General features: G+C 42.5%; 1 protein-coding gene across 7 annotated transcripts in view; it reads right to left on the bottom strand.

Moving 5' to 3' along the window:
* Positions 1-13,319, bottom strand: part of CNOT1 (CCR4-NOT transcription complex subunit 1) — a 59,206-nt gene that overhangs the window by 6,905 nt on the left and 38,982 nt on the right. For 4 of the 7 annotated variants that reach the window (XM_080636906.1, XM_080636910.1, XM_080636908.1 and 1 more), the window contains 14 exons: positions 12,715-12,831; positions 12,193-12,303; positions 11,532-11,609; positions 11,062-11,239; positions 10,464-10,594; positions 9,557-9,853; positions 7,070-7,210; positions 6,851-6,955; positions 6,232-6,351; positions 5,511-5,705; positions 3,635-3,777; positions 2,945-3,053; positions 2,680-2,849; positions 1,330-1,561 (listed from right to left, as the gene is read on the bottom strand). In XM_080636906.1, the coding sequence (XP_080493032.1) occupies positions 1,330-1,561; positions 2,680-2,849; positions 2,945-3,053; positions 3,635-3,777; positions 5,511-5,705; positions 6,232-6,351; positions 6,851-6,955; positions 7,070-7,210; positions 9,557-9,853; positions 10,464-10,594; positions 11,062-11,239; positions 11,532-11,609; positions 12,193-12,303; positions 12,715-12,831 (2,127 nt within the window). The remainder of the gene's footprint in view (positions 1-1,329; positions 1,562-2,679; positions 2,850-2,944; positions 3,054-3,634; positions 3,778-5,510; positions 5,706-6,231; positions 6,352-6,850; positions 6,956-7,069; positions 7,211-9,556; positions 9,854-10,463; positions 10,595-11,061; positions 11,240-11,531; positions 11,610-12,192; positions 12,304-12,714; positions 12,832-13,319) is intronic. The other 3 variants (XM_080636907.1, XM_080636911.1, XM_080636909.1) reach the window with 2 other exon arrangements.

Here is a 13,319-nt window from a genome sequence, read left to right as displayed (position 1 = left end):
ATCATCCAGTTCCAACCCCCTGCCACAGGCAGGGACACCTTCCACTAGACCAGGTTGCTCCAAGCCCATCCATCCTGGCCTTGAACACTGCCAGGGATGGGGCAGAATCGGAATCTGCAGATTGCAGAAGCTATGTGCATTTGGAGAGTGAATTTTCCTTACAGGAACATGACACAGAGAAAGACTGGGTGGGCTTTTTTGTCTGTTTTGTATTAGGATTTGTTTTCAGTAACATACATCTTAAAGAGACCTCCTTTTATTTGTTACCTATAGCATTAAAACCATCAAAATGAAACAAATTACACTGCATAAACACCATAATTTGTAGCACTTTGAGAACTTCTAGTATTTCTGGAGAAACTTTTTTTTAGGAAAGAAATTAATGTATCAGCCTTCAAAATACTATGCTCCTTGTTCTAAAGACTAGTGCAAAGAAAGCAATGCTTAATTTAAGCAGCCAGAATTATGGTAATTTAAGTTCAATAACGAAGTCTTGTTTAACAATTATTAAAATATTCCTCTAAGCCCCATAGCTAAAGCCTGTAAGGAAATAATTATATATCTCAACACTTTGATATATTGCATTTGCTAGTCCAAGCAAATACACTAATTCATGGGCTTCCTTGCAGCTGCAGTCAAGGAGGACAAGGAAGACAGTTTTATGACTATTACTGCAGATATACAGGGATTTTGGTATCACACATATTTGGCTACAGGGGGCATCTCCCTGCTCAGTCACACCTGGAAGGCAGATGTGAGCTGTTCTTCACAGCTGTTAAGGTGTCCTGGAGGAAAATGCCAGAAGCCATTTAAATTTAGGCACCTCTTTAGCTAATGAAGTTTCAAGTTTTTCCTCACTCTAATGAATGATTCCTGTTTAAAAAAAAAAAAAAAAAAAAAAAAAAAGGATTTTCTTGTTCACATGGTCTGAAACAATTCACTTGCAACAATATTAACAATTTCCTTTTGCAGGCTGTCTTAGCCTTTACCTGTTACCCATAAGGAGCAACACTATACTCAAGCTTCATTACACAGAGTGTGTCAGCACTATTCCCAAGAGCTATCTCACCTGAAGCTCTCTCACCAAACTTATCCCAAAACTGAACTGATGGGTTGCTGCTACAGTATATGAAGAACATGATCTGGGGAAGTGCAGGGGTTTCTGCAGAAGTTTCCATCAAACCAGGCAGATTTTTGACAGTCAACTGCCATACACCTAAAAGTTTCAAAAGGACCCCTATAGCATTGGTTACAGCACTGCTTGAAAATGGAGGGCATCACACCCTATTGATGTTGAATAAAAAGCACCTTTCTTTCCAAAAGCTCTACCTGTCCAACAAATGCAGAGAATGCTTTGGTACTGTCACGGCCTGCAGCAGCTGAATGGTAGAGGTTCACCCACTCCCTCAGCAGGTATTCTGCCTTCTCCCTCAGACCTGGTGGGTCATCATACTCAGAGGCCTGGGAAATTCCTGAATGCATCATGAAATTAGGACCTCCATGAGCACGGTCGATCATTGCTTCATAGTTTGATCGGACCACTTCCATCAGCTGCGGTAACCTAACACAACAGAGCAAGAGCTAGGTTAGAATTTCTTCTCCACCAAGAGATGCAGGAATCGGAAGCTCAGTCAAATATAATTGGAAGCAAGTTATTTCTTATACTTAATCTTTGTATCTTCCAGTCCTCACTGGATAGCAGAAATAAGTCATGGGTGCAGATACATTTATGATAAAAGAAGGAACACTGAGATCAGCCAAGTTTTGAAGTTTCACTTCAATTCATCCAGCTGTGTGCTACAACAAAGCACCATGAGTACTTTGGAAGCCCTAAAATGTTGTGAAACAGTGAGATGTCAGTGCTGAACAGCCTGGCCGGGGTACTACATTTGGCTGCAGTGAAAGTTAAGTCATACAGCAAAGACATTGCACCCAACTGACATACAGCAAAGACAGTGCACCCAAGCTGTTCGCAAACCCAAACCAAATTGGGAAAAGGACTTTTGTTTGGGATTTGCCACTAGCAGTTGTGTTGGTAGCAGCAGCCACTGCCAACACTAGCACCAGCTGCTAGTTGATCTCAAGCAATCCTGAGTTCTCCAAGCTCCAATCCATTTCTTCCTCAAATCCAGCAGCAATTGCTTCCACCTCAGCAACAGGAGGCCTGCAAGTTGCACAGGTATTTCCAGATGCTGTGGCTGTTTGCTGCCAAATTATCTGCTGGTGGATACACAAGCCACACAAGATTGGTGAATGACTGCTTTGTAGACTCCAAATAAAACTGTCTAAAGAAGCAATGAGGATTGCCTAATTTGATGACCTGCTCATGATTAACAAATAAACATATTAACACCTTGATATTAAGCATCTGAACAGGTAAAAATTTTCCCCAAATTTGAGATGAGGCAAGAATTCAAGCAAGTTTGTCAGAGTACCATGGCATTTTGGAGTACAGTGCACAGAAGGATTTTCCTGTTCAAGCATTCAGTATGCCATGATGATGCAGCTGCCTCTATTTTGGCACAAAAATCAGCACAATTACATTGGAGTAACAGCATTAACACAGGACTGCAGCTCTCAAGAAAGTTTAAAGCTATATGATTTGAGACACTGTCTATAAAACATTCAAATCGTAAATGAGCACAAGTAGTAATATACCACACAATATTTCAATCTCACCCTTCTGGGGCGTTTCCTCTGGAATGAGCATTAATCCTCATGAGTGTCTCAATTGTGTGAAACAGATCTGCCTCTGTTACATGGGCGACACTCCTCTCATCCACCAACAGGATCTTTACCAACTGCATGGCAAATGCCACAGCCATGTAGTTCAAGCCATTCTCCATTGACTGTCAACATGAGAAAGGAAACTGAAGTTCAATCACAGATTTTTGGAGTGGACTGAACATCACCATTCTCCTCCAAAAGAACAGGTACCCTTTACCTGAGCCAAGTGGAGGTCATACTGCTGCATGTTAACAAGGTGATTGCGGATCAGCAGCTCCACAGCTTCCACGTTGTACTTGTACTCATCTCTGCATTCAATCAGGCACCTGAAGAATTAGACTGCTTTTAAAAAGCATATTTAACACAGTTTAAGTGAAGCAACTCAAGTACTTCAGAAACTGTGCCATTCACTGTGATTTGCTACTTGGCTACAGAAGAGCCTCAGAGCATTCTCTGAGGCAATGTTCGAGTTGAAAACAGCCACCAGCCCCAAACATTTGCTGCCCTGCAAAACTGGTCACAACACTCCTTGAAGAGCTTCAGCAGAAGCAGCTCTCTTCTAAGGACAAAGTGGCACAGCTGCCTTGCTGAAGTATCAATGCTCCTGCTGCAGTGATATGCCATGTCACATAGTTTGTGACAGCTCAGCTCAGACATTCTCTGTAAAATAAGGGAAAAAAACTCCAACTCCCAGAGCATTTCTAATGTCTAATTCCGCTGAAGATTCCTATCATGTTCTAGATGAAGCAGCATTATAAGATCTGGTTACTTTTGACTAAAGCTAGTTACTTTGTCTGTCCAAATTGCAGCAATACAAAATATTAACAAGCAAGAGATTCAAAATACACAGGAACTCCCAAAAGATGATGAAAGCTAACATCAGTGTTCCTGTTGTCTCATAACTGACCTAGTAATTTGTTTATTACACCACGGAGATCCATAGGCACGGCCATCCTGCAGAGCCTTCAGCACAAGCAGATGACACTCACGATAGCGAAGCAGGAGGTCAGCATCTGCCCCACTGGTGGCATCCAGTAAGCCCTCTACAGCCTAGAATAGATGCAACCTGTTAGCAGAGTTAAAAACAAGTCCTCTTCCAAGTCTTCTCCAAATTACATCAGCAACAGTTATCACCAGAAGACTGAGATTTGCTAAAACCAATTTAGTTATCATATTGACCCCTTGATGAGACTATATGAGATTTTACCAGCTACTATGGCATCTACACATTCACTGCACACAGCTGTCCTACCACAAACAAGCCTTTCTATGCCCCCCTTCATATATGCACCAAGTAGTCTGAAAGACTGCACTAGTTTGTGCTGCAGCTTTTCTAAGTCAATGCCTCCACACAAGCAATTTTGCATATAGCTCATGAAAAATAACATGGAAGGAGATCTGCAGAACCTGCCAGAGACTAGCTTTTAGCTTTTTTGGACAAAGAGCTGCATCACTCAGATGCACCTGTCTATAGCAAATGGAAGACAAGTCTTACAGTGGCAGCAAAATTTACATGGGCAAGTCCTAGTCAGGATTAGATTCTTTAATAGGTACAAGCACTACCAGCCAAGAATAGTCTTCCTCCAGCTTGTGTTTTGCTGCTGTTCCTGGATCCTCAGGTAGACAGATCTGTATCCTTCCACTATGCTCAAATGGATTTTTCTCCACATGCGTCACTATGCTCTGCACTAATAATCAGTCACAGATGCCAGCTCAGCTCACAGAGCTCACTGTGACACTTCCCTCCAGGTATAGTCTACTAGTTCTGGCTGGAATGGAGTTAATTGGCTTCCTAGAAGCCCATATGATGGTGTGCTTTGGATTTGTGCTGAAACACTGTCGACAACACATCAGTGTTTTGCCAATTGCTGAACAGCATTTGCACACCATCAAGATTTTCTTTCCCACTCTGCCTCCCCCACCAGTTGGCAGGCTGGGTATGGGCAAGAGGCTGGGAAGCAACACAGCCAGGACAACTGACCCAAACTGAATGAAGGGATGCTCCATATCATATGCCATCATGCTCAGCCATAAAAGCTCAGGAAAGGGAGGATGAAGGGGGGCATTCATAGTCATATTTGCCTTTCCAAGCAAATATTCCACGTGCTGAAGCCCTGCTTCAGGAGTGGCTAGACAGCTGTGGGCTGATGGGAAGCAGTGATTTTTATTTTTGTTCTGTTTGTTGAAAAGCACACAGCTTTTCTTTCCCTACTAAAATGCCGTAACCTGAAGGAACAAGTCATCTTGCCTTCCCTTTATTTTCTCCCTGTCCTGCAGAGGAGCAGAATGAGTGAGCAGCTAAATGGATGCTTGATTGTTGGCCAGTGTCAACCCACCAGGCATACTCGTTTGTCAGTTACTGCAAAATACAATCCCCCCGTGCGCCACTATAAATACAGTCCTACGCTCAGTAATATCTACCTATATGGGAAATTCAAATGTCATCTTAGCCTACAAATCATTCTGAAATCAAAGACTGTTCCTGAGTGCAATAGCTCTCTACTTGCCTCATTTGAACAAAACTCCTCTAAATCCCAGAATTCTGTACCTGATTTTTTCCATAGCAGCCTGGCCCCTGCATGTACAAAACACCATGTGAACATCATGATCCTCTTCCAATTTCATTTACTGAATTTCCAAAGACAGCAGCTGCTCAGTACTGTTCACCAAGCAAGACCCACAAGATGCATGAAAGTACACAGTCACCACCAATGCAATCCACAAGCTACATGAGTAATAAACTCTAGGTGAGTTGTTACAGGAGAAGAGTTGCTAACACTCACCTTCTGCAGCAGTCCAAGTGCAGCAATAGCATCCCGGGAGTTCCGAGCCACTACTACAGCCTCCAAGAGGCTGCGCAACGCTTGAGCTTGAGGATTCATAGCCAAGGTGTGTGGAATGGACTGCAGGTGCTGCTCCAGTTCTGTCATACATTTGTCATAGATTTGTGCTACATCATCTGTAGCCCAAGCTTGCTGCTTAAGAGAAGTGGGAATGAGTGTTTTTTGCAAGGATTATATTTGTGCAACTCATACTGACTGGCTATTCTGTATCCAGAATTTATACCTCTTAAAGTACTGTGGTTAGTTATGTTGGCATTTTAAATATACAACTATGACAAATTAAGCTGTGGAAACTAGCAAGCAATTCCAGCAGTCCTTAAGACCAAGAATGCATACAAAAACCTCTTTGTTATCTCAAAATCCATGCTTGCCACCCATGGTCTTTCTGCAAAAGTAACATGGGATTTGAATAAAATATTTCACTGCTACTAAAATTACACATGGTAATCACAACCTGCAGATCTTGTCCCAGTTTGAGATACAACCCCCTAAGACTGGATGTAAGTTTTAATGTCAGCCTAATCACAACATAAAACTAATGCATCTTACAACCGCTACTCCCAAGCTTGATTCTTACTAGTCTTCTAGCAAGAGACACAAGTTCCACAGCATTCAGCAATAGGGCTATAACTCACAAACCAATTAATTCAGGAATCTTTACCTTCATAGGCTGAGCCAAGAATCCTGTGGGCTGGGTTAAGTCATTGGTAGGCAGGAAGCCAGGGACATTGCGTGCAAACTCTTCATAAACAGCCAGCTGTTTTGGGTCCACACCTCCAACCTTTTCAATGAAAAGAACAGACATTAACCTCATTGTTCAGCACTGTGGCAGTAAGAAATGAGGGCAATTTGTGTAACTGGTAGCTGCTCAGTCACACTCTTAAATTGAGTGGCCTAGACATCAAGAAGTAGGAGGTCCTATCATAATGGCTCCATCCACAGCTGACAAGAGAAATGCTCTACTGAAAGCACAAGATACGTCCTCTAAAGGAAGAAACATAAGATGACAATGAAACAGGCCAGTCATCTTTCAGTGAAAGGAGCAGCACACCACAAGAGACAGGACTTTTAAGGTCCTCAAAGAATTGAGAAAAATTATAAAAACACTCTGGACCAACTAATTCACGTTTCCAATACTAATCAAGCTTATAGCAGTTGCAGCAATAGTAGACAAGACTAGCAATATACACAATTGCTCAGCTGAAGCTCTGCCACCCACTTTTCACTACTAGGAGAGGGAGAAAAGCCACAGCAGAGTGTGGCTCCGTTAATATCCTCACCTTTAAGCGGATCTGTTCTGGCATTCTCTCAGCCTGGTAAGTCAATACAACAGGATCACAGTACCGACGACCCTCTTGTCTAGCATGTTTTCTGAGCTCAAATTCCTGGGGAAAAAACCCAAGCAACAAAACCACCAAACACCACAATGAATTTTACACAGAGTCTGGATGTATATGAGCATATATAATGCTTCTAAAATGCAGCAGTCCCATACTTACAGTTGCAAGCCTCTTGTCCATCTCAGGGCCTGCCTTTTCCACAGCTGTCTTCTGGATAAAGCAGCAGGCCAGTTCACAGTTGTCCTGTGCTAACTGGGCTGCTGCCTGCTCCATCATGTCCCTCTGTTGTGGGGAGGCTGCCTATTGAAAACCACAATAATCAATGAAGGCTGTAAATCTCCCCTGTATTTTACTAGCCTTAAAATCTGTGCCACTGCCTTTAAAGAACACGAGCAATAAAAAGGAATGCTCTCAGGAATGCACTCTCTTTGCATGGAACATACAACAGTAAAATTAATTTTGCATAGCTCTGAATAAAACTGGGAGGGAAGATGACAGCAAAGACTTTCAAACAAGGAACAACACAGCAGGAGGTTCTCCATCTTCTCCACCAACCTATCTCCAGGGCACAGACATAAAGGCCTGCTTTCGGCTGATGCATACATGACAGATGCAGGAAAAACAAACCTCACATCACAATGTAAAAGTTCTCCCACTTCCTAGCTTGTAATCACAAGATACACTAAATGGAAGAGTAGTGCTAATCCTTTTTCAGTGGGTTCCTTTTCTGATACAGATTTTCTTCTTTCCTTGGAGTCTGGTCTGAGAGAACCCTGAACATTTGGACTTACTTTCCAGGGTGCAAAGCAGCAACTCTCACTGGAAACAGAATACACATAACACAGCAAACAGTCCAGTCTACTTGGATTTGTTTGCCCATTGAAATCTACTTCTCTTTCGTATCTTTTATCTGATATCTTACTGTGTTCAGCTCTGGGGCCCTCAATGCAAGAGGCATGTGGACCTGCTCGAGCAAGTCCAGAGAAGGCCATGGAGATGCTGCGAGGACTGGAACAGTTCTGCTCTGGAGACATGCTGAGAGAGCTGGGCTTGTTCAGCCTGGAGAAGACAAGGCTCCTTAAGGGGAGACCTTAGAGCAGCTCCAGTGCCTAAAGGGGCTGCAAGAAACCTGGAGAGGGGCTTTGGACAAGGGCCTGTAGGGACAGGACAAGGGGGAATGGCTTTAACCTGACAGAAGGTAGACTGAGATGAGATCTTGGGAAGAAGTTCTTCCCTGTGAGGGTGGTGAGGCCCTGGCACAGGTTGACCAGAGAAGCTGTGGCTGCCCCATCCCTGGCAGTGTTCAAGGCCAGGTTAGATGGGGCTTGGAGCAACCTGGTCTAGTGGAAGGTGTCCCTGCCCATGGCAGGGGGTTGCAACTGGATGAGCTTTAAGGTCCTTCCAACCCAAACCATTTTATTATTCAAGGATTAATCACAGCAAGACTGCAAACCAAAGGAGTGTTTCCGCCCCTCTTATGAGAGGATAACAGCACTTTTTTTTTATGGTTACCAGTTTAATACCCAAACTCCGAACTGTAATTAGCACAGGAGCTAACAGTGGTCACTGGCTGAGTTCACACGTGAACAAAGCACTACTAAAACTGTTTGCTCCCACCCTTGTGTTTAAGATGGATGGAACAGGTATGCTTGTTCACTTGTATGCTTTTCCTGCTCTTCATCTCAGCAATCATGTTATCTGAAGTTCTGTATATGAAGAGTCAAGTGTTTGAGACCTGTGAGTTGCAGCAGACTATCCATCCCATACCTGCACATGCAATTCTTTGTAACATTTTGCACTCCCTTTGGAACATTAAATCCTGTCCTCAGAGCAGTTACCATGCAAGAGAGCAATGCCACTGCAAAAGGGCCTTTGCTTTGTCACTCCCCACCAGATGGGAGACAGTGACATGCTCTTAAGCAAGAGGTAGGCAGTCCCTGAACTATTTCTCTTTTAAATCCCTGAAAGGATCTACGTCTTGATCCTTCTGAGGTCTTCATGCTCTTGTGTCTGTGCTGACATCGGTGGTAAGCACAGAAACTATTCTGGTCAGCAGGTGCTATTCTGGTCAGCAGGTCACAGACTGTTCCATTTAGCCAAGAAGGTAAAGCTACTACTTCAGCTCAAACTTTGTTCATCAAAAGACCTAAAAATAGCCTCTAGAAAACCCAGTGAAAGAGGCTTTACATATCTGCTAACAGCACAAGTGAATAAAATCTGCTTCAAGCATGCATGCTGTAATAACCCAAGGCATCACCAGAAAGTCCCAGAATCAACTCTGTTCTCGCCACTAGGGCTTTTCTACCTCAAACCCCACAGAAAGATAAGCACTCTAAGGCTTCATGATGTGATCAAACTGCAGAGAAGAGGGTGGCAAAATGAAAAGGTAGTTGGGAAGCTTGTGCGCAATAAAGCAAAATCCACCTTAAAGGCCTTAAGAGTGCTTGAAATGAGCTGTAATCTCAGCACAGTCTTTCCGCTGTAATTCTGAAAGAATCATGAGATTTTTGTTCACTAAATTAAGCTCCAAATTAGTTAACACTCATAATTAATCAACAAGTCTGCAGTGTGGCAAACTGATCTGCTAGTGCTGAATGTCTACAGTTCTGTAAGTTGGGAATAAGCTTCAGATGATGTGGCTCTTACCCTCAGTGCAGTAGCAAAACTATTTTTCAAGTTGGTAGCTATGCTCATCAGCAAAGGTTCCCTGCAGGTGATCATGGCCATCCCAGCAGTCAGGTTCCGCATCATATGGTGTGCAGCCACACGCATTCGTGACTCCTCTGAATCCAGTGCAAAGTCCTTCCTGACTATCTGCTCACAAGTAGTCATGGCAATCTTAATAGAGCGATCCACCACTGGATGGACAAGTTCTTGCACTGCTCGCTCAATCGCTTGCCGCACGCACTGCTTCAACTGTGGGTGGGCTTGGAACAGTGGGATCTGGAGGAGGGTTAGGGAAGTTAAGTGAGAATAAAGTAGAATCCCATCTACCCTAGTGTTGTGGTTTAAGCCCAGTCGGTAACTCAGAACCACACAGCTGCTCACTCACTCCCCCCTTTTTCCAACCTGCATTCAGTTTCTGAACAATTTTCAAGTTTACTGTCATAGCTTGTTTTCAGCATGGCACTCCTGTGTTCCACCTGCACCTATTATAATATTAGGCAATTCTGAGACATATGATTGTTCTTCTTCTAAAGTTGCACAACGCAAAGACTAATTTAAGAGTCAGGTCACTGACTGGTCAGGGAACACAGAAGCTTCTTTTAAGCTTAAGTCCCAAGGAGCAACTATCCCAATTGAAAGTTATTGCCAGAAATAAACTTGATACTAATGTCATAATGAAAGATCACTCAACCTAAGATTGCTAATGCCATTACTAGCAACCCCTGAATTTCTCCATTTGATTACTTGTTAGTGTGCACCCACCCACTTTTGAGAAGTGACTCCCCAGTAACTTCAACTTACAAACTGCTGCTCCCACCCGCTGAAACCTTTAGCAACGCTGGTGCTAAGAATTCTTACAGCAAAACAGATCAGCTCTAAAACTTACCGTTGGATTTAAGGTAATATGTGGAGCCAACCCTCCTAAAGAATAGACATTGATGTCATGATAACTGTACTGGGGCTGTGGAGGAACCGTGGCTGTACAAGTGGTGCTGGTAGCTGGAGTTGTAGAAGCAGCTGTAGGGTACAAGAATGTTTGTATTGAACCATTACTGAAAAGCAGATGCTTATAGTGGAAGTATATCAGTCTCATTTAAACCAGAAAGGCACTAAGAAGTAGTTTTGCACTTTGATCATGAAGCCTCCTAAACTTCTCAAGCAATTTTTATTCTCCATTTTCCTAATGAGTAGTACCAAACTAGCTTCTGATTTTAGCAGAGCTGCTTGTTACAACACAGCTTAGCTCCTGATGGCTTGTTAACAGATCATCCTGCTTCACTCTCTTCTAAGCAGTAGCTACACAGAGCACGCAAAGAATTATTCCTCATGATAGCTTCCCATTTTCTATCACAAAACTATCCAAGTGCTCCCAAGCATTCAGCAATGTGACAACAGCGTACGTAGCTTCATATTTTTCTTTGCAGTAGTATAACCTATCTTATTTGAACTTCTATGGAGCAGCTCTGGATTCTGGATGTACTTACTAGTTGTTGTGATGGGTGGTAGCTCTTCTGGCTGCTTCACATCCTTCTTTGGAGCAGACAGCTGCTCATCCAGATTTTTCAGACGATCCTTATCTTTCAGGAGACTTCCAGGCTTCAGCTCATTGATGTCTAGGGCAAGATTCTTGCAGAGCACCTCAATCTCAAACTTCAGATTCAACTGCACAACAAGTCCAGTTTAGGTTATGTCACAAGGAAAATACCCAAAATGTTTACTGGGCTGCTTGATTCCCAAACTTCCCATTCTAACTCCAGGCCTTTTAGAGGCTTTAACATTGACTGAGGATTAGACAAATATCTTGCATGCTGACCATCCACATCCTACCAAATTAAGCAATGCCCAATTCTCCCCATGCTAAAGAAATGAAATTTGGTCCTTCACAATATCCCTCTTGACCAGTATGTCAAGAAACCCTCATACTTAGTAGGTAAAGTGAAAACCAGAAGTTTACTTTTAGATCATGTTCTTGATGTAGCTCAGCTAAAACATTCATAATGGCCATTGTCCATGGGTTTGGAGGTCTGAAGACCTACAAGAGACAGAGGAGAGAAGTATGACAAATTTTTTGAATCATCTGGGTAACTTAGGAGTGGAAATTTGTGAAACATGAACAGCTATATCTGCACACAGCCATGGAAAAGTTTGTACAACTGCAATTAGGGTTGTATTTAGTAGTCAATTTGACTGTAACTAGATTAGGAAGTCAGCTGAACATTAAACTGGAAACACAATGACCTGGTCCTTGCGCACAATCAGTTCCACATTAAGCAGAACTGACAAGAGCTGATCAGGGTCAAAGAGGAATGGGGGAAAAAAAAAAAATAAAACCCCCAAACAATACGTATATCCTAAAACCTCTGTAATGACATCCTTATGTTTCTCAGAGTTCTGTTCAGGGATACACCACGGTGCAGTTCAGCTCATACCACCAAGACTGCAAAAACGCACAGGCCATGTACTTTTGCTTGAAACAGAACTCCTTCACTTTAAGCCTGCCATCCCTTTTCTTTCTCTCCATGAAATGCAACTGTTTTCCTCTTGTGAAAGAAGCTAATTACTTCATGTCATACTTGTTACTTGAGAAATAACTCTGTCAGCACAAAATCACTTACCACGCTCCTGACACTGGATTCTAAGACTTTGGCAACAAATGGCACCACATAAAGCAATTCCTGCTGTCCCTTTACATATGCTTCCAGCAGTAGTGATTTCACATCCAAATCCTGAAAAACACATGAACAACTCAAAAGGGGTCAGAAAGCGGAGAAAACAGAAACCACATTGCAAAAATCCCACTTAAACCTTATTTCCTTATAGGGAATATATTGGCAAGGCTGAGTCATGACAGTTCTTGAATTTTACATACTGCTAAGCAGAAGTTACTTCTTCAGCAAAGATTTACAGATACACATTTTTACAAGAGATTTATTTATTTATTTTGGCAAGTGCTTAACTACTTATTTTTCTGATATTAAAAAAATATTTAGAAGTCTTGAGTGACTAACTCTGGAATCATACGTTGTAGTCACAAAAAAGAGGCACCAGTAAGGTGATAAAATGTCCCCAATAGCCTATGCTGCACCATAACAGCATTTCAATTCCCACCAAACAAACCAATAAAGGCAAAAGCTTACTGTATGCAAGATGGGCTTATTTTTAGCGAGTGTAATCATTCCCAGCCAGTGACCAAGGTTCTTTAGCAAGGAACGGTCTGAGAAGTTGGCTGCAGCTTTATCTGATGTCAGTAGCACCTAATGAAAAAAATGCAACTCAAGCAACAACCAGAAGATAATCCGACCTAAAACCCAAGTCCAACAGCTTATCTGACTGAAGATGTAAAGTTTTGGAACATGAAGTTCTGAGCTTCAGTCACATTACAGAGTTAATCAAGAGCAGCCTTCACTTCAAGGCAGCATCCTGTAAATCTGCTCTGTAATGATCTCAAAATTCCTTTCTTTCAGGAGAGTCAAAAAGGAGGGTTACACTTTCCCATTTACTTTGTTCAAGACTGCTACGACTACTTGCTTAATAAACTCTAACGTGTCAAGGCAATGCTACTTCTTAATGCTTCACCACATGCCTGAAGGCTACAGTTTTCACTTCTTGGGAAATAATTTCTTATTTCAAGACTTAAATAATTTCACAAGTATTCTGCTGTTACTTCTGTTCCTTAGCTTTAGAGGAGCATGAGCTGAACAGAGCAAGGTCAGCTGTGCTGTGAAGAGCCAGGAGATTCTTT

This window comes from Psittacula echo, assembly GCF_963264785.1.
Source record: "Psittacula echo genome assembly, chromosome: Z".
Lineage (NCBI taxonomy): Eukaryota > Metazoa > Chordata > Aves > Psittaciformes > Psittacidae > Psittacula > Psittacula echo.
The sequence above is the reverse complement of the archived record's forward strand: the minus strand, read 5'-3'. Positions and strand labels throughout refer to the sequence as shown.